Genomic DNA, 24,493 nt, shown 5'->3' with positions numbered 1-24,493 from the left:
CTGTGACATTGTCCCATTCCAGTTCAGGGGAAGTTCATCTCATTGGTGTATCTCCTTCCTGCCCTAGTTTTGCTATGAGTACCCGTAAAAAGCAACTAATCATTCTCAAGCTTACACTTCAGCTTAATATTAACTAATGGAAAATAAGGAAATGGCAGAGGCTTTGAATAATTATTTTGTATCTGGCTTCACGGTAGAAGTTACTAAGAATACTGAAAAATCAAGGGACCAAACAGAGGGAGAAACTTCCAGCAAGCACCTTACCTGAGGAAAAAGTACTAGGAAAACAAATGGGAGAAAACATTATCCAGCAATTTGAACTTTTTTCTTTATTTGTTCATAGGATGTAGTCATTGCAAGCTAGGCTAGTACAGTAGTACTTTACTGCCCAATCCTAATCATCCTGGAGAAGGTTGTGTGAGCTGCCTTCTTAAACTGCTGCAGTCCCTGTGGTATAAGGACACCCACAGTATTGTTAGGAAGGGAATTCCAAGGTTTGACACAGTGATAGTATAGCAATGGTGACCTGATAGTTTTATCTCAAGTTCTTAAACAAATTGGCTGTGCATATAATGGATGTATTCGTTATAATCATCCAAAATCCCATAGCGTCTCGACAATGGATTTTTTGTGAACGGAAAGTAGTGTTCCATGGAGCTCAGTTTTTGGGTATTTTGGTGTTCATGGTATATAATAATAATTTAGATTTAAATGTAAGAAGTGTGATTTGGAAACTTGTGACAACACAAAATTGGCCAGTTAATTGGTAGTGAAGAGGATGCTGTTGATTTCAAACGGATATCAATGATTTTGTTGAGTGGTCAGAAAAGTTGCAAATGGAATTCAATCTGGAGAATCACACATTTATGCATTTATGGGGAACAAACAAAGCAAGGGAATATACAATAAATGGGAGGGCATTGAGAATGTTAAAGGTAGTGACAGACCTGGGAGAACATGTTCACAGTGTCTGAAGGTGATAGGACAGGTAGATAAGATGGGAAAGAAGGCATGTGGGATGCTTTCCTTCACTGGGCAGACTATTGATTATGAGAGCAATGATTTAACGCTGAAACCATATAACATACTGGTTAAACCACAGCTTTTGCGCATGGTTCTAGTCAACACATCACTTTAGTCTAGACAGAGGACAGAGGAGACTTGGAAGAATGTTGTCAGGACTCGAAAGTTATAGATAGGAGGAAAGATTAGTTAGGCTAGAGCAGTTTTTCTTAGAACAAAGGTGGTTGAGGGGTGACTTAATCAATGTGCATAAAAATAATGAGGGCCCTGGATACAGTAGACAGGAAGGACCCTGTTTCCCCAAGTGGAGTGATCAAACATCAGGAGGCACAATATAAGTTGATTTGTAGAAGAGTTAGAGGTTACAGGAGGAAAATGTTTTCCACACAGACGGTTGTGGATGTCACTGTCCCATTTGGCGGTTGAGGTGGAAACCCTCTACTCATTTAAAAGCCACCTGGACCTACACCTGAAATACAGTAACCTGCAAGGCTACAGACTAGATACTGGTAACTGCGATTAGAATGGACAGTGAGTTTATTCAGCTGGCACAAACCGGTGGGTTGAATGTCTCCTTCTATATAACTTTCCTTTGTCCATAGTTCCTTAAGGATCATAACTAATTCCTTTCCACAACTTGTTATTTTGGACTGCCAATTCATCTCTGAATGTCCCACATGCTCTTAAAGCAATAGATTTGTTCTTGATGCATTCAGTCCATCCTTTCATCTCGCGTTCCTGCAACAGGAAGGAACTGGAACAAATCTTTTCTTTACAGCAGAGAAGACTGAGGAGGGACATGATTGAGGTGTATAAGATTAGAAGGGGTATGGACATCGTAAATAGAGAGCATCTGTTCCCCGTGGTTGAGAGGTCAATCACGAGGGCATAGTTTTAGAGTAAGGAGCAGGAGATTCAGAGGATGGTGGGCATCTGGAATGCACTGCCTGGGAAGCTAGTGGAGGCTGGAAAACTTACAACCTTCAAGAAATGTTTGGATGAACACTTAATATAATAAAATTCAAGGATATTGGATAAGCGCAGGAATTTGAGATTAGCATACCTTTAGTGGTAATTATGTCGGTGCAGACTCCATGGGCCGAAGAGTCCTTTCTGCGCTGTATGACCGAATGGCTCTATAACAAAAAGTGTGAAGGTAAAGTCACATGATTAATGTTTACCATTTTGGAATTGTATCTAGTGAGTGTATAGTTTTCCTGTGCAAGTTTAGATTCACCTGGATGAGTACCAGCTGGTATTACAGAATATCCAAAAATAATAAATTTTGGGGTGTTGATTTTCTACCCTGTAATGCTGTTGACAAGTTTAAATTCCAGCCATCGGTCAAAAAATATTGGTAGGATTTGAAGATGCTCTGACTGTCACCTTCATATGGACCTTCCGGTAATAACATAACTGGCAACGTTAATGGCTTATGAACTTCTCAACAATAATTGCCCCAGTGCTTACTTAGAGGAATGTTGACTTCCAATTCTTGGGGAATAGAAAGGGAAAAGGTGCCCCAAAATTTTATTTTCAGCGTGAGCTCTGAGGATTTCTTGGTGGGGAAACTTGTCTATTTGAGAGCTTTTTAAAATTTTGCTATCACAATCAGCAAATAGTACCGCTGTTACAAAAAAAAAATCAAAATAGATGAGCATTAATGATTCTTTTCTGTGTTCAAAGTAACTGCTTAAAATATTACAGAATTCACTTCAGCTCTGACGAGGAGTCATCCAGATTCGAAACGTTAACTTGCCCTTTCTCCATGGATGCTGTATGACCCGCTGTGATCTCCAGCATCTGTTGTTTTCAGTTGAGATTCCAGCATCTGCAGGGATTTGCTCCTAAAATATTACACAACTGGCTTTATTTTTTTTTAAAAAAATCAAGTAGTGGGTAAGTGTAGTTGGACAATAGTCTGTTGGAAGACGGAAAAGATGATTCGTCTGCGATGGTTGATTTGTGCATAACCCATAAGCATGTGTAAGTTTATTTCAAACGTGCCTCAGTTGTACCTACAATTTCATGCAACCTATTTAGGATCTGACAGTAAAACTATTTGGAACCAATTGACGCGGCGGTGACTCCTGAAGCGTTCGTGACTGAGGTGCAATTAAATCATATTCCATTCCCCCGAGAAACTGTCAGCATTTTGAGTATTCGGTGCAAGTCTAACTTTTTGAAAATTGCATGTTGGACTGAAAGTGTCAGGGTTTGCAGCACGCCCTTTGAATGGATTTTGTTTTCACTGATGAGATCAGCCGGTGAGTTGCTTTATGTGAGAGTATCTTCTTGCTTTCAGGGATCGGTGTGTGCATTTGGGTTGTCTTGCATTGCTTTGCCTTTTGCGGTTCATCTCCCTAACGACCGTGCGGTTGCTAGGTGATGTCACCCGCAGGCCGGCCGGGGCTCGGGATGCCAAGCGGCGGCGGATCGTGGCGTCCGGGGGGAGGGAGCCGGCTGGTCGGCCGGGGCAGGCAGCCGACTCGGTTCGCTGCTCTCAGCTGCTGTGGGGAGCCGATGGAGCGGTGGAAATCGGGCGGCGGTTGCTGTGGCCAGGCCGGGCCGAGCGGAGAGTGAGAGTCCGCGGTCTCGGGCTGCGGGCGCCATGTGTCGGCCTCACTGAAGAAACAAAAGGTGAGCGCCCCGTCGCTACTCGGTGTGAGTTGGTCCATGAACCCTACTCCTCCTCCCGACATATAACTCTGAAATCGGCACAAACATACTTTTCTAAACGAAGTGTCAAGTAAGAGCAAATCCACAGTGAAAAATCTTTAATTTAAACCCACATTACATGTGGGTGTCTCCATGCATTGTTTTAGTTAATATATAAATATAAACTGTCAGTGATTCCCATGCATTTTCTTAAAAGTTTCAGATCCCATGCATTTTACTAGCAGCTGAGGACAAGGCAAAGTGCTCCATGATGAAGCAGTACCTCACTGAAGGAGACCATTGGGGCCATCCCTAATACTGGGTCCTGTTCGAGTTGTCCAACTAGTTCTACACTCCGGTTTATGCTTTCCAGCATACGATATTTGCCTTTCAAGTATTTATTATTTTCCCTTTTGGAAATTATTATTGAGCCTGATTTCACCGCGTCCCCACCCCTCATTTTCAGGCAGTTTATTCAAGATCATGCCAACTCGCCCCATGAAATAAGTTTCATTATGTCTTCTTTTTCCGCAGTTGCCTTAAATCTGTGTTGTCTGGTCCCAACTCTTCTGTCACTGGGAACAGTTTGTCCTCCTGTCGAAGTCTTTCATGATTTTTGAGCACTTCTAACAAATCTCTTAATTGCTGTGCTGTAAGGAGGACTATCCAAACTTTGCCAGTCTGTAATCCCTGATAGCATTCTTATAAATCTCTTTGACATCCTAAGGGCTTGGAATCCTTTCTAAATGTGCAGTTCCCAGAGCTGACAGCTGAGGCCAAGTTAGTGCTTTATAATGTGACCAACAATTTTCTTTTCATTTAAAGAATCTGGACAGAGAAAAGGTGTTGGATTCAAATTCTAATGTGCTGTTTCCAAATTTCCCCCTCGTCTTAAACAGTATGCGATACGAACACTTGTTCTGGACATTCTGTTAGGTAATTTGACAAGGGGATGCAATTGGAACTTGGTAACATGAGAAAACTCTTAAATCATCTCAATAATAACAGCTCTTTAATGGGTGAACTCATGAACTCTTTTTAGTTATAAGATTGAAATACAGCCACTGTTTAATATCATTGTCAGAGAAATCAATTGTGGTTGAAATATCTTGTAATGTTTTGAAAAATATGATCAAACGTTTTAAGGATAATTTAAAAATAAGTGGCCCATTTAGGACAAAGATGAGGAAATATTTTTTATTTGTGGGTTGTGAATTTTTAGAATTGCTTTCATCAAAAAGCAGTAGATACAGAATATTTAAATAAATTTTTAGGCAGAAGTAGATAGATTCTTGATTACCAATGGGATAAAAGATTTGTTAGGAATTTGCAAGAATGTAGAGTTGAGGTTAAAATCAGATCATCCACGATCTTATTGAATGGTGGATGGGGCTCAAAGGGCCGAGCGACTTACTATTGTTCCTTGGTTGTATGAAAGTTCTTTGTTTTTTCAAGCTATTAAGTGATATCTCACACTTTTTATCTTGGAGTTATGCTTGCTGAGAAAAGATAACTCTAAACAGTAGATAACAAGGTGTAGAGCTGGATGAACACAGCAAGCCAAGCAGCATCATAGGAGCAGGAAAGCTGACGTTTCGGGCCTAGACCCTTCTCCAGCATCTGCAGTTCCTACTAACTCTAACCAGTAATTCAGTTTGGAACTCTTCTGCATAGAATGGTTCAGCTCACCACAGCACTTTTCTCTGTGTTTATGGAAGGCTTGGTCAGTAAAACCAATTTTTGGGTTGCTTCTTGGCAGGAAAGGTTAGTCAATAATCTACTTATGTGAAATATGTATAGAATTCTTGTTTAAGCCCACTTTGCATACTGTGTATTGTTCTGGTCTTTATTTAATAAATAAGATATTGATAGGCACTGGCAAAGGAGCAAAAAAGGTGGGAGGTTAATACCATAACTGCGAGCTTATAGTTCAAGAAAGACTGAACAGGGTGTGGGCTGAGGAGTGACATAACCGGTCTTGAAGGCATTCAGTAAGGTTGATGAAGAGAAAATTGTTCTGATTCTGGTGTGATGTGAGGTGTAGGATTTTATATATATATAAATGTAATTGATTTTAGTGTTTGGGTTTTGAACACGTGTATGAGTGGGTTTAATGTATTTCTGGTGCCTTTTTTTAAATTTAACCTGTATGAGAGGGAGTCCTGGGTTGATAATGGGAATGTATTTGCAGTTGGGAGAGTTTTGTGAGTGGACAGAGTAAATACTGAGGAGTATTAGCTTGCTTTCTGTTTAGAAGGATTAGGGGTTTGTTTTTGTTTAGATTTTGTAAAAAACTTGGAAAACCTTTTTGGTTTTCAGTTTGCAGAGGTCATGGTGGAAGTTAGATGTCTGAAGCAACTTCTTAGGAAGAAAGGAAATAGGTTACTTCAATGTAAAGAGTTTTAGAGTGAAAATTCTAACCCAGAGGTGTTTGGTTGGAACCTGGAAGGGGTTATTTGAAGCTGAGAACTGAGAGCTCCATTGTGTGACTCATCAAGCAAGAGGCTGCCAAAATCCCAAGAGTAGGTGTTGAAAGAAACAGTTATGTTCAACTTAGAGATGTGATATAGAAACACATTCTCTGGTATTTGAGTATTGTAAAGGGATTGTGTTGGGATGTATTTTAACATGTTTTGAACTCTTTTTCAATTTTTTATATATGAAAAACTTTGCTTACTATGCAAAGGAAAAGAAAATAGAATAAACTTCTGATTTATTGTTAAAATTAGTGTGCAACATTGTATGCTTGTTTTGGTGAAAGACTACCTCATTAAATATGATCTATCAAGCCATATATTAGTCTGGAATCTTACTTTGTTCAGACAATAACATCAGCTGGGATTGTAGCATTGGGGAATCTAAAACTAAGGATAATAAATATAAGATAGTCATGAATAAATTCATTGAGCAGAAATTAGTTTAAAATAAGGTTTTGTTGGTCTAGGAGCACATCAGTAAATCAGCATTGGCGATAGCCAACAATTCTTGAATGTGAATTAGGCTACAGGGAGCAGAGTTTTGTATGAGCTTAAGTGTACTAAAGGTGGAAGTTGGGAGGATAATGAAGAAAGTCATGTCTAGAGATAACATTGTTAAGGATGATGTTTAGCTGAGGCAAGAGTAGATACACGTAATCTTTCATACGCTGCAGTAGGCATTCTTCAGTGATTGGAGGATTTGGGATCAGAAGCATAACTCAGAGTCAAATGGAGCATCAAGGTTCTGGTTCAGGCAGTGGCCAGGAAGAGAAATAGAATTGAAAGCTAGGAAATGGGGTTTGTGGCAGGATCTGTGATCTTTCCATTATCTCACAGGAAGGACATTTTAATAATCATCTGACCAGCATGACCAACCAGAGGCATTATATTGTTGAGAAAGGTGGCACTGAGGTAGAGCTGTTCGCTGTCAGGAGATATGTGAAATCTAACTTGCTTTCAAATTATATTGTGGAGAAGCAGCATGCAGATGAGAAGTAGTAGGAGGTGCAGGATGGATCCTTGAGGATCTCTGAGATCATGATGCAGAAATAAGAAGATAAGTCTTTACAAACGGTTCTCTGCCTGTTACTGGATGTATATAAATGAAACTAAGTGAGAATAGTCCTACCCAGTTGGGCAGAGTTTAAGAGATGTTCGAGAACAGTGGTGTGGTCAATCTTAAGACCATAAGACGTAGGAGCAGAAATTAGGCCATTCGACCCATCGAGTCTGCTCCGCCATTCAATCATGGCTAATAATTTCCTCGACCCTATTCTCCTGCTTTCTCTCCATAACTCTTGATCCCCTTGATAATCAAGAACCTATCTATCTCAGTCTTAAATGTACTCAATGACCTGGCCTCCACAGCCTTTTGTGGCAGTGAATTCCATAGATTAACCACTCTGTGGCTGAAGAAGTTTCTCTTTATCTCCGTTCTAATAGGTCTTCCCTTTACTCTAAGGCTCTGCCCTCGGATCCCAGTCTTTCCTACAAATAAAAACATCTTCCCAACATCCAGTGTCCAGGCCATTCGATATTCTGAAAGTTTCAATTAGATCCCCCCTCATCCTTCTAAACTCTAATGAGTATAGTCCCAGAGTCCTCAAACGTTCCTCATATTGTTAAGCATATCTTGTCAAAGGTTGCAGACTAATCAAGAATGAGGACCGAGTTAATTGTACCAGATTAACTCGTTGCTTTTCTAATTTATGCTGAGGTTGTGAAAGACATTATATAAAAGCATGTTCTATTTGGTGTAAACTGGTTCACTGGTACAGTTTTATAGGGTACCGTGCTCCGAAAGGCTTTGGTGAAAAAAGTTGTCGCTCATAGCCTGAGCTACATATTTATTTATTCCTGCTACATATTTGTTTCTGACACTATTTTCATTAATGACTTGGAAGTGATCACACAGAATCTGAGAGTTATTTTTCACAGTTGTCAGTGACCAATCAATCAAAGGCAATCTTCTGACTATGTTGGATTGGATCCTGACTGAAATGATTATAACCATGTAGACTACATGGATTTTTTGAGTTTAACTTGCTAATACTCAGAAACTTGGTGTTAAGTGAATATTCACAAACGATATTAATGGCTCTGAGTGAAAGTGAGTGTTATATTTGGTGTACTATCATAAATCCATTTCTGTACCTTTTTCTGAATTGTAATGGTGTTTATCCAACAACCAAGTCACGATAAATAAGTGATCCAATGCTGAAATTCCTCTGACAGTCTGATAAATATTTCAAATTAAACTCACGTTTGACATCTTAAAAGAATTGTGTATAATAAGAGATACTGAAAGTAGTGGAGAGGATTGAAAATGGGTTAAATTTACCATTCAAAATTTACTATGTTGACCATCGTCCCTTGAGGTCAGTTTTGCTTCTGAATAAGATCTATACTAGGTGTTACACGTCACTGGGGTCGTGCACTGGAAAGTAGCCCTGCTATTCCCTGAGTCATCACATAGGTTAAGATTTTACAAAGTACACAATTCCCCAATTAACCTGATTTTCATTCCCAGGTTCATGGACCAGATTTCTATACTTAACAATAATTATATTTGTTATTAATAAATAAACTCTATCTACAGGTAAACAGTTATGAACCATTAGCATATAATTCTACTATTTAAAACTCTAACCCCTCTTTTAAACTCCCTCTCTATACACACAGATGGACAGGAAAATAAAATGTGGGCATATTGGGCAGAGGGAAAGATTAGGAAGACAGTTCAGTGATCACTGTTCAAAGGGTTTGCTTAGATGATTTTCATGCTTATCTGATTGAAGTTTCTTGATCTTCGTTCTGATACTTTTACTTGTTTTCAGGAGACACGTGACTAGTTCATAGTAATGAAGGCCTCTGCCATATTAATTAAAAGTCTCAGCTTACAGCAACTGCTGAAGGAGAAATAATTGCTTCAAGTTTTAAAGTTTTTTTTTCTGCAGAGAATGGATATAACTCCTGAACCTGTGGAGATCTGATGACCTCTCATTATCTTGCTTTTACCCCCAAGTTATTCAACTACCTGGGAACCCATCATACGGTTGTTGACAGGCGTAAGGCTTTTGTCATCAATTACTCACCACTGGGTCCACAGACCAATCAGCTGCTTGTTGTTGGGTGAATCTCCATTCATACACAGCCCTTGGCTCAAGCTGATCTGCAAATCTTCCACCACTGTTTGAACCAGGAGCTGTCTAAACAGTATGTACAATGAGTGGCATTGGAAAGATTACTTCCTTTCAAAAAAAAAGTGTAGCAATCCTTTAACAGACTTGATTTTTTAAACTGTTCTTTTCCCATTATATCCACATTCAAAACTACAGAAAAATGTAAAGGCGCTGTGAGACTTAACTGGAAAATCTAGGATGACACTTCAATGTTCAGTGTTTCATTGTCCTAAAATGGCATCTTTTCGATGCAAAAAGGTTCTCTCTTCCTATTTGGATGGATGTAGAAGGTTGTGTGCAGCTATGTTGAAAAAGAGCATGGGTGTCCTGTGTAATGTATATTGCCTAACTAACATCAGTAAAGCTGATCAAGTTGTCATTCATTTCATTGCAGTTTGTGCTCAGAATTGGTTATGTAATACGTTATGTTGCGCTTCATCGTCTTTTGTTGGTGTTAACAAAATTTTAAAGACTCAATGACACTATATGAATGCATTTTTTTTAATGGACTGTTTAATTCACAGGTGACGATGGAGATCAGTGGTCTCCCACTGGAGTTGTGGCGCCTGATTCTAGCCTATTTACCTCTCCCAGACCTGGGTCGCTGCTGTGTCGTGTGCAGAGCCTGGTATGAACTGATTATCAGCCTAGATAATACCCGATGGAGACAGCTGTGTCTTGGATGCAGTGAGTGCAAACACCCAAATTGGCCGAATCATCCTGATGTTGAGCCTCAATCCTGGCGGGAGGCTTTTAGGCAACACCATTTAACTTCAAAAATCTGGACCAGAAATGCTCAAGACCTGGAATCCTCAAATTGCTTGTATTTATTTAGACGGAAGAAGGATAGAAAAACTATATTTGTAGGTCCAACAAGCGAACATGTAAACCTCAGGAGTGCCTTAGCAGTTGCCAATGTGTACGATAAGATTATTATTTCACCTGGAGTATATGAAGAACAGAATGAGGTGACATTGAAGGTCCCTGTGGAAATAATTGGACGCGGAAAGCTAGGGGATGTGGCACTCCTTGTTAGTTTTGACCAACACTGTCCAACTGCACGGCTATGCAATCTGGTCCTCATGCCCGCATGGTTCACACCTGTTGTGTACAAGGTGAGCAATCATTCTTGAATATCTAATAGGAATTTAGCAGCATTTCAATTAATGATTCCTAAATTGACCTGCAATCCCATTAGTTGCATGCTGTAATGTTCATCAAGTTGATGACTAATCATATCAGTTAGTCTCTATAAATTCATCTGTAACAGACCCAGCAATGGAGAGCATTGTTCCAAAGTTACCTATTCTTCTCAGACATGCAGCATTCGCCATATGTCATAGTCTCAGATTGCTCATATACAGTATGATTGGTGGCTATTCCTCTTCCTAATTTAAGCAGCTTGTTTCCTAAGAAGGAGATCTTTCACCTTAAGAAACTGAGATTTTCACACCGGATTAATATGTGGTGCCGCAAGGCATTATAGCAAATTCTACAATTCAAGCTGTATTCCAGTACATTCAGTCCCACCTCTTTAAACAATCAAATACCGTGATCATTTTAGAATGTGAAGCCAGATGTGTTTTTCACACTGTGTGACCACTTGTAACATTCAAGTGAGTAGTGTTAATACTTGGAAATAGAATCCATACTGATTCAGACTCCTTGGTGTGAGAGGGCACTGCCAATCACTGACTAGCACCACGAGCTACATTTCCTGCGCCAGCCACCCTGAGTCAGATTGTCAGTTTAGTATCAGACTTGTGTTGAAAGCCAATTCCTAATTTGCATTGTATTAATTATTTTATGTAGGGTCTTTGTCCCAACAGAGGAGATGATTGTCCTGATAGTCTGGATGAATTTGAAACCAGGTTTGAGAAAATTAAAGACTAGAGTTTCATCTAATGTACACCCCAGGCCCAAGAAAATGTCTTGAAGTGAGAGGCCTTCTATCAGTGATCATCCTGCGGCTGTATGCAACAGTGCATTCTGAAAAGGAAGGTTGAGTAAATGCTACAAAGGCTGTGGTTGTCTGGCCTTCTATGAAACTGCTGGTTTATGGATTTAATAGCTGCATGCTCAATCTGGATTATTGTGTACTTTTCCTTGCTGAAACACATCCAATTTCCTACATCTAAGAAGTTTGTGGGTTTAGGTTACAGTAGTAGTATAAATCTGTCAGACATTAGAAGTTCTTGCCTTTTTGCCTAGTAATGGTTCGATTTAGATCTGGTGAGGGAATGGAAGGGTTTTATTGGCTAATGGTGATGTCTGCATTTACTACTTTTTATGCTGTCTTGGCAATTGGTTAAGAAGTAGACTGTAATCATAAGGGCCCTCACATTATTCTGGCCTTCCGAAAAACAATAACCCATAAGGATAGGATTTGCTTACATTTGGAAAAATATGGATTTATTAACGATAGGCAGCCTTTATGCAGAGAAGGATGTGTCTCTCAAACTTGATAAAACGTTTTGAGAAAGTGACAAAGATAATTGAGGGCAGGCAATACATCTTGTCTATATGGACTTTAGCGAAGCCTTTGACAAGGTCTCTTGTGGCAGGTTTGTACAGAAGATGAAGTCACATGGGATCCGCAGTCAGCTGGTAAGATGGATACAGAACTGGCTTAGTCGTAGACAGTAGCGGTGGAAGGATGCTTTTCTGACCAGAGATCTGTGACCAGTGGTGTTCTGTAGGGATCGGTGCTGGCACCCCCCCCCCAATTGTTAGCAATACATATAAATGATTTGGAGGAGAATGTAGGTGGCCTGATAGGTAAGTTTCCAGATGACACAAAGTTTGGGGGAGCTGCAGATATTGAGGAGCACTGACAGAGGATACAGCAGGGTACTGATAAACTGGAGACTTGGGTGGAGAAATGGCAGATGGAGTTTAATCTGGACAAATGCATGTTGGAAGGTCTAATGCAGGAAAGAAGTATGCTGTAAAATGGCAGGTTGGAGCAGAGATGGCAGAAAGTGGTGTTGGTAATAGTGTTGTTGTGGAAAAAATATAGAAATGGAGAGAGCAATTTTTTGCTACTTTTTGAAAATTAGAATTAGAATTATTCACAAAATGGAGCAGGAGGCAAATTCATTTTTTAAAAAAAATCACTCATGGGACGAGGGTGTCGCTGGCCAGGCCAGCATTTATTGTCCAGAGGACAGTTAAGAGTCAGCCACTTTGCTGTGGGTCTGGAGTTACATGTAGGCCAGACCAGGTAAGGATGTTTCTTTCCCTAAAGGACATTACTGAACCAGATGGGTTTTTCTGACAATCGACAATGGATTCAAGATCATCATTGAACTCCTATTTCCAGATTTTTTAAATTGAATTGAAATCCACCATCTGCCATGGCAGGATTTGAACCTGGATCCCCAGGACATGACCTGGGTCTTTGGATTAATGGACCATTGATAATGCCACTAGGTTACCGCCTCCCAGACTTCAGTAAGTATTTACAATGTGTTTTTATACCAGTCCTCAGCTATCATTATCTCTAGTAGCTAGCAGCAATGTCAAGTTAGACTTGTCAGCTCATAGACCACCAGCAAGAGAATACCCATTTCTCACTCGGAGTCCTAACTGCCACAGCTCTTGAATCTGGATAAACGATGATATAGGTATCTCACTGGACACAATGCTGTGTTACTTCTGTGACTGTGGTTATGTGTGATGAAGTTATCACTAGGTCACTGTGATTATACCACTGAGAAGATATACTGCCTTGGTGCAGCACGTGAGAGGATGGGAATCTTATAGTGAGTAATTTGCTTCCTCTCTCTTTTAAAATGCGTCACCTTCTACATTGTGCAAGTCAGGAGCGTAGTGGAATAGTCTCCACTTGTCTGGATGAGTGAACTCCACCCACAAACAAGAAGCTCTGCACCATTTAGCTCAAAACAACTAGCTTGATTAGTACCCTCTCCACCACAGATGTATGTTAAATGGTTGTTGTCATTGCACAGTGCCACAAATTGATGGGGTATAGTTCAATTTTTGTACAGTGCCACAAGCTGAATAGTGCGTGTTTCATTTTCCCCATTTTTGAATGATGCATGATCATACTGATTCAAGATTAAGGAAATGATCCAATCTGTTTCCTCGCACTACTTCACTCACAAAACTGATAGTATATTGCACCAGGGTAACATTTGCACACCACTTAGTAACTATGCCCGTGGACATTGCCTTTAAGGGGTTCTTGTTACCGAGGAGAGTTAGGATAAACAAAATACTAAGAAGATTATAGAGTAAATGCAGATTTCTCTGGAGTTAGAAAAATCCCTATTCCTTAATTGCTTTCTGTTTATCAATGGGGGTTGGTTAGCACAGTTGACTAGATGACTAGATTGTTGTGCAGAACAAAGCCGCCAACTCAGGTTCAGTCCCCCTACTGGTTGTGATAGTTCACGAGTTCACGGAGTCCTGCCTCCTTATCTTACCCCATATTCATGGAGTGGTTATATAACAGTATATAACCAATTGTCTGTCTCTAATAAACATGCCTCTGGATCTTTGTAGACTATCGCTTCTTATATTAATTATTAAACATAACAGTTTAGTTAGTGCTTTGACACAGATCTTGCTAAAATCAGTTGACATGTAAAGGTTGGTCGGATGAATTTGGGGCTGCACAATTATTTAATCACTGAAAAGTCACAACCACTGTAAGTCATACTTAGTTTCACACCTGAATTCCTGATGTATGTTTCAGCCGCACAAAGCCCTTTGTAGCGAAATTAGGAAATCATAAAAATCAACCTTGGACGATTTGGGAATTGTTTGTGTAGATACAGGATACTTCAGCTTATTGACTATTGGACTGGACAAGTGACCCAGAGACTGCAAGTTAAAATGCCATCAATAAATCTGGTAATTTGTGGGTGAGAGTCAGAAATATGACTGTGTAAACTGCTGGCTTGTTTAAAAACCAAATGGTTCACCTGATGTCCTTCAGCAGGGGGGATTTGCCATTTCCTATTTGGTTGACTCAATGCTTTCTGAGCAGGTAGGATTGAACAATAAGTGTTGCCATGTCAGTGAAGCCCCACTCAAAGAAAGGAAACCGTAAAGAACAGTCTTAGTTTAACTTGACATTGATGAACATACATGTTGACTTTGTCACTTTTAATCAACAGACAACGTCCGGCCACGTCCAGTTTGACAACTGCAATGTAGAAAACGGGCAGCTGCAGATCCACGCACCTGGAACCTGTCAAGTGAAGTTTTGTACTTTCAGCCAGTCAAGCATCAGTTTCCACAATGTAGCTCTCAGCATAATTGAAAACTGTGAGTTCAATGGGAGCGAGAGCACATCAGTGACTGTAGAGGGCCCTGGTTTGACTGACAGAAACTGGGCCTGCAAACACTTGGCAGTGGCTGCCAAATCCAACTCCATTTTGAATGTGCCAAGCCAAGCACTTTCAAATGCTTGTAGCTCTGAAAATTATTGTCAGCATTCCTCGAGCAGCTTTAGAACATTTGAATTGAATGATAATGGTTCACGTCACGCTTCGGCCTCCAAACAAAATGTCCAGATACCCTGCATGAGAGATGGTCAATGTAATGGAGACGGATGTGTTAGAAAACGGAGTCCTTGTGAGGGAGATGCCATTACCTTAGAGACTGATTACAGTGACAGTGAAATGAGCACGTACAGTGAGAATGAAGATGATGAGCAGTCTGTGTATAAACTCTCTTACCAATCCCATGGCCTGAGTCGCTTGTTGGCAAGGACCAATCCACTTAGATCTCAAAAGAAGGGAACTGACCTCTTGCAAATGGATTTGGAGTTAAAAACTCTGCAGAAGGAGCTGCAGAAGGATAAAGAGGCCCAGGTTCTTGCCAGCAGCCTACATGGCTGCTTAATCCGGAAGTGCCTGTTTCAGGATGGAAAAGGTGGTGTGTTTGTCTGCAGTCAAGGGCAAGCTAGACTGGAATGTAATATCTTCAGAAATCTGACTTATGCTGTGCGATGCATCCAAAATGCCAAGGTACAGTTAAAGGATAGTGATTTCAATTGCACTTGAGCAAAGTTCAGAGTTTTTAACATCAGGCCACCTCTTGAACACTTTGGGATTTTGCAGTCTGGTGAAATTTGCAGATACTTGACGGATACAATTTAGTGCTGTGAATTATGCCATGTGGAAGAAAGAGAATAAGCAGTGATATGGTCCAGTTTTAAATGGGGTTCAGGACCAGGAAAACGTGGGGTTTATGTACATAAATTTTTGAACATTCCAGAACAAGTCTTTAAGTTTGCTTTTTTAAAAAGTATACAGGATCCTTGGCTTTATTGGTTCAGAACAGAAATGATGAAGTTATACTAAATGTTTCTAAAATGCTGAAGTGTTATATCAATTTCTGGGCACCATACTTTAGGAAGAATGCCAAAGCCTTGGAGAGTGCAGAGAAGCATTTACTAGGATGGCATGCCTCAATTATGAGGAAAGACTTGAGCACCTGAGCTTGCTGTCCTTAGAGCAGAGAAGGTACAGAGGAGTTTTAGTAAAGTGTTTACATTTATGAAGGGTTTTGGTAGATTAAATAAGGAAAACTGTTTCCATGGAGTAGGGTGATTTTAAAAAACATCCAGACTTGAGATAAATGGCAAAAGAAGGAAGGAGTGTTTTGCTTTAAACACGCCAAGTTGTTACGACATGGAATGCACCAGCAGACTACATAGCGGAAGTAAACTTCATCAAAATTTTCAAAAGGGAATTTGATAAATACCTGAAAGTTGGGAGAGTAAGACCAAACAAGTAAACATTGCAAAAAGCCTGGGAATGCTGAATAGACCAAATCATGACTATGGAAATTCAGCTTTCAAAAGTCGCGTTTTTTTTTAGAAAATGGATCCTTGTGAGAACAGAATAATTTGGAGCAGAAGTAAGCCACGCAATCACTCTCAACCTTGCTCTGCATTTGATAAGATTGTGGTTGTTCAGACTGTGATCTCAATTCCACTTGCCTAGTGGCCTTTCAGAACTATCGACTTCCTTTATTGGTCAAAGATCTACTTAATTCAGCTGTGAATACATTCACTGACCCAGCCTCCACTGTTGTCTGGGGAAGAGAATTCAACAGACTAACAACCCTGTAAGAGAAAAAACAATTCCCCCTTATCTCAGTCTCAAATGGGAAATCACTAATATTTATTCTTTGTCTTCTGGTTCCGGTTAACCCAAAAGTTTAAAAATCCTCTCCACATCCAATAGGTTAAGCCCCTCAAAAACATATCTGTTTCAGTAAGATTATATCTAATTCTTCTCAATCTAATGGGTATAAGCCAAATGTGCTCAATCTTGCTTCCTTCCCAGGAGTCAGTCCAGTGGTCTGTCTCTGCACTGCTTCTAACTGATCACAGTGCTATAGCCTAACTAAGGCCCTGCACTGCTGTAGCAACACTTCCCTGCTTTTATATTTAATTCTCCTTGCCGTGAAATGCCAACATTTTGTTTGTCTTCCTAATTACTTGCTGTACCTGCATCTTCATTTTTAGTGATTTCGTGTACTAGGATACACTGATCCCTCTGAGCCATAGAGTTTTGCAATCTCTCCCCATTCAAATGACATATTGCTTTTTGATTATTTTTTCCTGTCAAAGTGGCCAAGTTCATATTTTTGGTCCGTATGTGGAATGAGGTGCCAGAGGGAGTGGTAGATGCAGGTACAGTTACAACATTTAAAAGACATTTAGATAGGTACATGGATAGGAAAAATTTAGTGGGATATGGGCCAAACACAGGCAAGTGGGACTAGTTTAGTTTGGGAAACCTGGTCAGCATGCACTAGTTGGACTGAAGGGTCTTTTTCCGTGCAGTATGACTCTGACTGTTTCCTCTTGAAAACATACTTTCCAACTTCTCTTTGCAACCTGTGTCACATGGAGAGTCTTGTATTTAGTTCTATCATTGTTGAAGTGTCCTGCATTCAGTTCCTTATTTAGTTATAATGTTATACGGATAAGCAATGGCCCTCTTTCTGTCTTAAAAGAGCTGCTTACTGTTGAGGAGTAGTTAGACATCTCTCCACTGTCTGTCCAAATGAATCTGAGCATCAACTGTTGGTGGATTGGTACACGTCAGGTGGTGTGGAACTAAACCTAATCCCTTCCCATCCCATATATCCCAATGGGCACACTTTCCAACACAGGTAAAGGATAGGGAAGAGCAAGAATATTAGCTAAATCTTTGTTTTTGTTGGATTTTCCTTACATTTGTGGAGGGCAGAGATCAGTATTATTCTTTGACTTGACACCATCCAGGACAAAGCAGCCCGCTTGACTGGCACCAAATCTACAAGCATCCACTCCCTCCACCACTGATTCTGAGTAGCAGCAGTGTGTACTGTCTACAGGATACACTGCAGAAATTCACCAAAGATCCTCAGACAGCACCTTCCAAACCCACGACCGTTTCCATCTACAAGGACAAGGGCAGCAGATACACAAGAACACCACCACCTACAGGTTCCCCTCCAAGCCACTCACTTGGAAATCTATTGCTGTTCCTTCAATGTCGCTGGATCAAAATCCTGGCATTCTCTTGCTAATGGCTGTGGGTGTTAACCCACTGCATGTGAACTGCTCACTACCTTCTCAAGGGCAACTAAGGATAGGCAATGAGGGATGGGTAAATAAATGCTGGCCAGCCAGTGATGCCCACGTCACACTAATGCACCAGAGCCTGGGGTTAGTAGTGATGGGCATCTATTGTCATTGGGTTGTATCATTGGATCTGCTGCCAGGCTTCATATCATATTTTTGGGATGATACTTGAAGTAGAACTAAGAAAACATCGCACTGTTAGAAGTACCTTTTTTTCATATGGTCCCACCTTACCCTTCTTGAGTGGATATAAAACTGGCAGCATTTGAAGAACATCAGACTAGTGTTCTCCTGGTGTCTTTGTCAATATTTATCCCTCAACTAACATCGCTAAAACAGATTTTTTGTTTATTCAATTGTTATTTGTGAGATCATGGTGTGCACAAATGATTGTCAAGTTTCCTACATTTCAATATTGACTAAATTTGGAAAGTACTTCCTTAGCATTAAAATGCTTTTGGATTTCCTGAGGTTGTGAAAGACTGTATAAAGAAATGCATATTTTTGCCTTGCTGTGCACTTTTAGCGGGATCCTAGCAACAGACTTTTGCACATGGATTTTCTTCCTCCAAGCTCCTGAATGGCATTTTTATTCATAAACTCCTGAGGAGCCCATGGCTGCTTGTTAGAGATGGCTATTCAAATGGGACACACTGTCTACTATGGACAGTTCTAGCAATAGTGAGGTCAGTTTTCCTTCTAATCTTGGGGTTCAGTACTGTGATGTGCGGCCAAATTCAAATTCCCCTTGAGTAGTGTTTTTGAAAAACCATTTTCAGGGACAGGATTAGTAAATTCTAACAATTACAGAGATAATTACCAACCTATACTTTGGCTGAGGGGAAATAGTTCCTAAAGCCCAGGTTTTTGTCTTTTTGATCTGTATCAAGCCCTGTGCAAACATTTTGTTGACAAAGCTTGCTATTGCTGAACTTGGAATATCTGATGCGAGGAGACGGAGATGTGCCCACTCTGGGATCTGGTTTTACTGTGTTTAGAATATTGGATATTTGGATATTTTGGGATGTTTGTATTTATGGAGGGAACGAACATGTTCACAACTTTAAGATGTCCCAAAGTGCTTCACAGTCAATGAAATACTTCTGAAGCATGCTGTCTTCCAGTTCAGTGACTGGATAATCTATTTTTATTATGTTGGTTGTAGGAATATTATTCTCTCGACATTAGAGAGAACACATCACCTTCTCTTCGAATAGCACTTTACAAATTTTTACATCTGTTTATTCATTTTTACATTTTATTTAGAGAGTAGATAAGGATTATTGTCTCATGAAAATGTAAGAAATAGGAGCAGGTGTAGGCCATCTGGCCCATCGAGCCTGCTCTGCCATTCAGTAAGATCATGGCTGATTTTCTTCCTGGACTCAGCTCCAGTTACCTGCCTGCTCACCATAATCCTTACTTCCCTTAATGGTCAAAAATTTATCTTTGGCTTAAAAATATTCAATAAGGTAGCCTCAACTGCTTCACTGGTCAGGCAATTCCACAGATTCATCTGAAAGCATCTGTTATGTAGCATTCCTTCAGCAGTAAAGTGTATTTATACACTTTCCCTACCTTGTTTATTAACTTGTAAAAAAAAACTACAGCCTTTAAACAAACATTCGGTCTGTGATCACTTTTGATGCTAGTTCAGTAGTTTCTTCTAAACGTTGGATGTGAAACACAGCACCGAATGATTGCACAGTGCAGCACAAAGTTGCATCTGGTAATCCATCTGTTGAACCAGCATCTGTCAGCAGTGACCAATTCAAGATGAAGACTGTACTACTGACAAATAGTACAAATTTGAATGCACGGTTTGTCATATATGAGAGTTGAGGAAGAGGAAAAGAAAACAGAATGTGAACTAGCTGGGAAAAGAATTAATGAGGTAGGAAGAAATGACCAAAAAGTTTCTTTCAAAATTCATTTGTACTAAAGTGCACTAACTGGTGTTAGGCTTGGTTTAGCTCTTCTATTTATGCAACTGAGGCTAAGAATGCAAGCTGATTGATATGACTAGTTTGCAGAAGAACATTGTTTTTCTGGAAATTAAAGATTTTTGACAGGCTAAAACAAGTTAGTTGAATTCACAAGATCAGTCTAGTATTTTCCAAGGTACATACAAACAATGTTTAAAAAGGATATCTCGCCTTTTTTACTTAAATCCTGTAGAGAAATAAATTCTAACTAACAATGTTAGAAGGTTAACCCTTTCTATATACTTTTGACTAACCTGGTGCTGGCGAGAATAGGCTTAAAGAAATATGTAAGAATATTGGACCTATCAGTAAATCTGCTCTAAATAAACATACACAAAGCTGTCAGGATCACAATGTAATGTTTAAAAAGATAGCTTCATTTAAATTTGAGATACTAGTATTCAGACTAAATGTCTGAAGAAAGGTCTTTCATACAGGCATAACACATAGACATTCATTAAATACAATATTTAAAAGTTGGTCTCACTCAGTCGGTAACATTCATAGAATTATGGAAACCCGACAGTGCATATAAAAGCTATTCGGCCCATTGAGTCTGCACCAACCACCCCCACAGCAGAGCATCCCATCCAGACCCATCCTAACCCTGTATTTACCATTGCTAACCCACTTAACCTGTACATCCCAGGATAATTCAGCATGGCTAATCCACCTAACTTGCACATCTCTGGACAGTGGGAGCAAACCGGACCACTTGGTGGAAACCCACACAGACACCAGGAGAACATGCAAACTGCACAAAGACAGTCGCCATAAGCTGGAATTGAACCCGGGTCCCTGGCACTGTGAGGCAGCAGTGCTAACCACTGACCTACCATTTTGCCCATGTCTTGGAGTTCGAAGGCTTTTGTCTCAAAACTCCAGGACCTGAGTACATCAGCTAGCTTCAGTACACTATATGTAATGTGTGCTACAATGTCAAGGTTGCCATCAGGTGGATGCAAAAATTCCACGGCTCTGTTCCATAAATGGAAGTTCTCTTGATATCACAGTTAAAATTCCTCCCTTAACTAGCCTAATTCATCTGTGTAGCATTTTCAGAAAATCCTGAAGATGCAAAAAATGAATTCTGTATTCTCCCTTTACATGTTCTTTCTGGAACAGTGTAGGCCCTTGGAATTATGTGCTCTATAGGTCTGTTTGAGTGGACCTCTCCTTGTTAAGAGATTATACTACAGGTCACTTTTCTTTTGCCCACAAATTCTCAATACTTCTTGTTCTTGACAATTTTCTCTCTCATAAGCCTTTCCTCACTGTTGCTTGGCTGTTTTAATTTGGATAGTACATCAAGAACTGTTAATATGTGCACACATTGTGAATCCTTGTTTGACCCTAGTTTGATGTTGCTTGTGGTCTGCATCATAGCTCCCTCAGCTTTGATTTAAATGTGACTCAAATTGAGGTCAGTTTAAATATGTACCGAGTAATCATTAATTCAAAGTGGTTTAATTTTCAATGGTAAAGTCTTACCATTATAGTGTCACATTTTTGTATCATTTGGAGGAGCACTCGAGTCATCATATTTTTGTAACTATGACAGCAGCAATAGTCAATAATGTATGATTTAATTATTGACACATGGTTCTGAAAAATATAAAAGAAATTCAGCCTCTTCAAATATTGAATTCTAGGATATTGTAACATGAAATAAGATCAGAGGTAGGTCATATACCACTGATGCCTGCTTCATCATCCAATACAATAATCTCTGATTCTTAGCTTCAAATTCATTTTTGTGCTCATTCCCATATCCCTGAGCCTAAAAATCTCGGCCCTAAATTTCTTCAGTTATGGAGCATCCATGATCATTTCAGGTTGAGAATCATATGCTGAGTTTGGTAGGTGATCTCGCACTTCTTCACATTGATCTCCATGAGCCACTGTTCTCTTCACTATTGCTCCCTCTCATCCACACAACTGAATGTGCCACTTAGTGTCATCTATAAATATGGATATTAAACTCTTTCTTTCATTCATTCTTTCATTCTATTGACATATATGGCAAAGATATATATGCCTTGGAACAAGTCTCAGGCAGTACCATTTGTCAAATCTTGCGACAAAAATTTACCATCCTTGCCTGCATGTAACTCCAGACCCATAGCAATGTGACTGACTCCTGACTGCCCTCAAAATGGGTTCGCAAGTCATCTGTTCAAGCGAAATTAAGGAAGGGCAACAAAGGGCACCAACGTTCCCTCTAAGCTGTGCAGCCGTGGGAGGTTTGCATACCTCGATCAGAGTGCAATGCATTGGTTTCTTATGGCAGAGCCTGCGTTGCACAGAACACAGAGGTACCTGCAGCAAAAAAATAATTAGAGCGAACACTGTTTGCCAGCGTTACCTACATTCCATGGAAGAATAAGGAAAAAATATTTTGGTGAATCTGCACTGTTACATCTAGCAAGGCAATTTTCTTTCCGGAGGTACAGTATCCAAAACTGAAAATACTGTCCAAGCGGAATCCGAGCAGGACTCTGTACAAGTGAAGCTTCACTTCCTTACTTTTGAAATCTAATCTCTTCAAGGTAATGGTCAGTACTTTCCGTGGCATGCTTTCACTGCTTTTTGTACCTGTATACAGACTTTTAATGATTTTTGTGTCCTGTGTATTCTTCTAGTATCTCCCCATTAAGTAGATCTTGCACTTCTCCACATTTAACTCCATGAGCCATTTCTTTTCCCTCACTTCTGTTCTCTCAGAAATAAACAACTGAATGTGCTTCTTAGTGTCGTTTGTGAATTTGGATATAAATCTCTTCCTTCGTGCAATATATTGAGCTATAGTGGTAAAGAACTCTTCTCAGTACAGATCTCAGACAGCACCACTTTATCACATCCTGCCAAAACTCAATAAATTTTCTTTATGCCTACTCTTTATTCCCTTCAGCCCAACTAAACATCAGTTCAGCTCACAAAGATTTGCCTCCAATTCCATATCCTGTCATTTTTACAGAAGGCCACTCTCAAACCACGGTAAGGAACTACTGAGATACCCACTTTGAGAAATTTTGGAATCGTAATTTGGAGGTTCCCCTTCCACTCCCATTATTTCCTGACCAAACCCAGTATGTGATACATTCTTTGGCTACAATTTTACAAATTGTTGTAAAAGTAACTTTGAAATAGAATGAAAATTCAAGACATTTGAATATTAATTAATAATAGTAACTTGCATACAACTTTATAATGAAACTTTTCTGACCCATGAAGTAATCAAACAAAAATTGACACCAAGCAAAAAAAAAGTCCTTATTAATGATGACAAATGGCTTGGTGAAAGAGGTGGTCTGAGGTTCTTAAAGGAAAGGTAGGGTGAGGTCCAGGGTGTTCCAGAGATTAAGGACTTTTCAGATGAAGGCACAGGCACCAATGATGAGATGAATGAAAGAATTGGACAAGAGTTCATGCATAAATGCCACCAAGAAGCCAAGGCATGTGCTGCATTTGTATGAAATGTAACTGTTTATTGAATTAATAATGTATGGAATTAGTGGGTTGTGAACATGAGTGGCTGCTATAATTCAATATTAATCGAATGTGCTGTGCTTTCAAAATACCTAATAGTACTGCTTCTCACCCTCCAGATTATAATGATAAGGAATGAAATTAGTCAATGCAAAGCATCTGGAATCTTTTTACGATTGGCAGCAGGTGGTCTAATCGCAGACAACAACATCCACTCCAATTCTGAGGCTGGTATTGATATCCGGAAGGGAGCTAACCCTTTAATACTGGTAATTAACTTCTTATTTTGCGTGGCTGTCTGTTTGCTAACATTGATTTTGACATGCAGCACATCTTCTTGTAACTCTTGATCGCAGTCATAGGAAATGGGAGGTAGAATAGGCCATTTGGCCCTTTGAATCCTTTCTGACATTCAACCAGATCATTGTTGATTTTCTACCTCCGTGCCATTTTCGTGCACCATTCTCATATTGCTTGATATCTTTAATATCTAGAAATCTGTCAATCACTGAACCTCCACAACCCTCTGGAGCAGAGAAATCCAAAGATTTACCATCCATTAAGTTTTTAAAAAACTGCTTCTTCATCTCCGTTATAAATGGCTTGTCTCTTATTTTGTGACCGTACCCTGATTCTAGATCCCAACACGACCACCACCAACGCCCGCCGCCACCACCGCCGCCCCCAGCATTGAACACATCTTTCCTGTATCCATCCTTTCAAGCCTTGTAAGAGTTTTGTACGCTTCCGTGAACAGAAATACCAGGATTTTCTCTTAAAAATGCCAAGAATCTTTTTCCATTAACACCCATTAAAAAATACTCGTGTAGATTTCCTCCTATATAATGCCACTATCATTTTGACATTTCTAATAATATTGCATGTTACATCAGTCCCAAATTGATGGGATAAAAATCTCTACCAGTCTTCTGGCTGTACTGATTCTGCATGAATGACTGTAGGTGTTGTCCTAGTGACCAGGACCTCTTGGCACAAAAGAGCCTTCAACTTGCTAAATTGGAGATCATATGAGAATGGTGATGAGCCATGCTGCTACAAAAAAGA

At 39.8% G+C, this 24,493-nt stretch overlaps 1 protein-coding gene across 4 annotated transcripts in view; it reads left to right on the top strand.

Annotated features, from left to right (window-relative positions):
- Nucleotides 1-2,069: 2,069 nt before the first annotated feature.
- fbxo10 (F-box protein 10) overlaps nt 2,070-24,493 on the top strand; it is a 44,022-nt gene continuing 21,598 nt past the window's right edge. For 2 of the 4 annotated variants that reach the window (XM_020531997.2, XM_048592509.1), the window contains exons 1-4: nt 3,436-3,663; nt 9,865-10,455; nt 14,485-15,339; nt 23,548-23,697. In XM_020531997.2, coding sequence (XP_020387586.1) covers nt 9,871-10,455; nt 14,485-15,339; nt 23,548-23,697 — 1,590 coding nt within the window. In that variant the 5' untranslated portion in view covers nt 3,436-3,663; nt 9,865-9,870. Of the gene's footprint in view, nt 2,180-3,435; nt 3,664-9,864; nt 10,456-14,484; nt 15,340-23,547; nt 23,698-24,493 lie in introns of those variants that run through there. The other 2 variants (XM_048592501.1, XM_048592514.1) reach the window with 2 other exon arrangements.

Source organism: Rhincodon typus, chromosome 3 (assembly GCF_021869965.1).
Source record: "Rhincodon typus isolate 14 chromosome 3, sRhiTyp1.1, whole genome shotgun sequence".
In the NCBI taxonomy this organism is placed as follows: domain Eukaryota; kingdom Metazoa; phylum Chordata; class Chondrichthyes; order Orectolobiformes; family Rhincodontidae; genus Rhincodon; species Rhincodon typus.
Note: the sequence above shows the minus strand (reverse complement) of the source record. Positions and strands in the feature narration are given on the sequence as shown.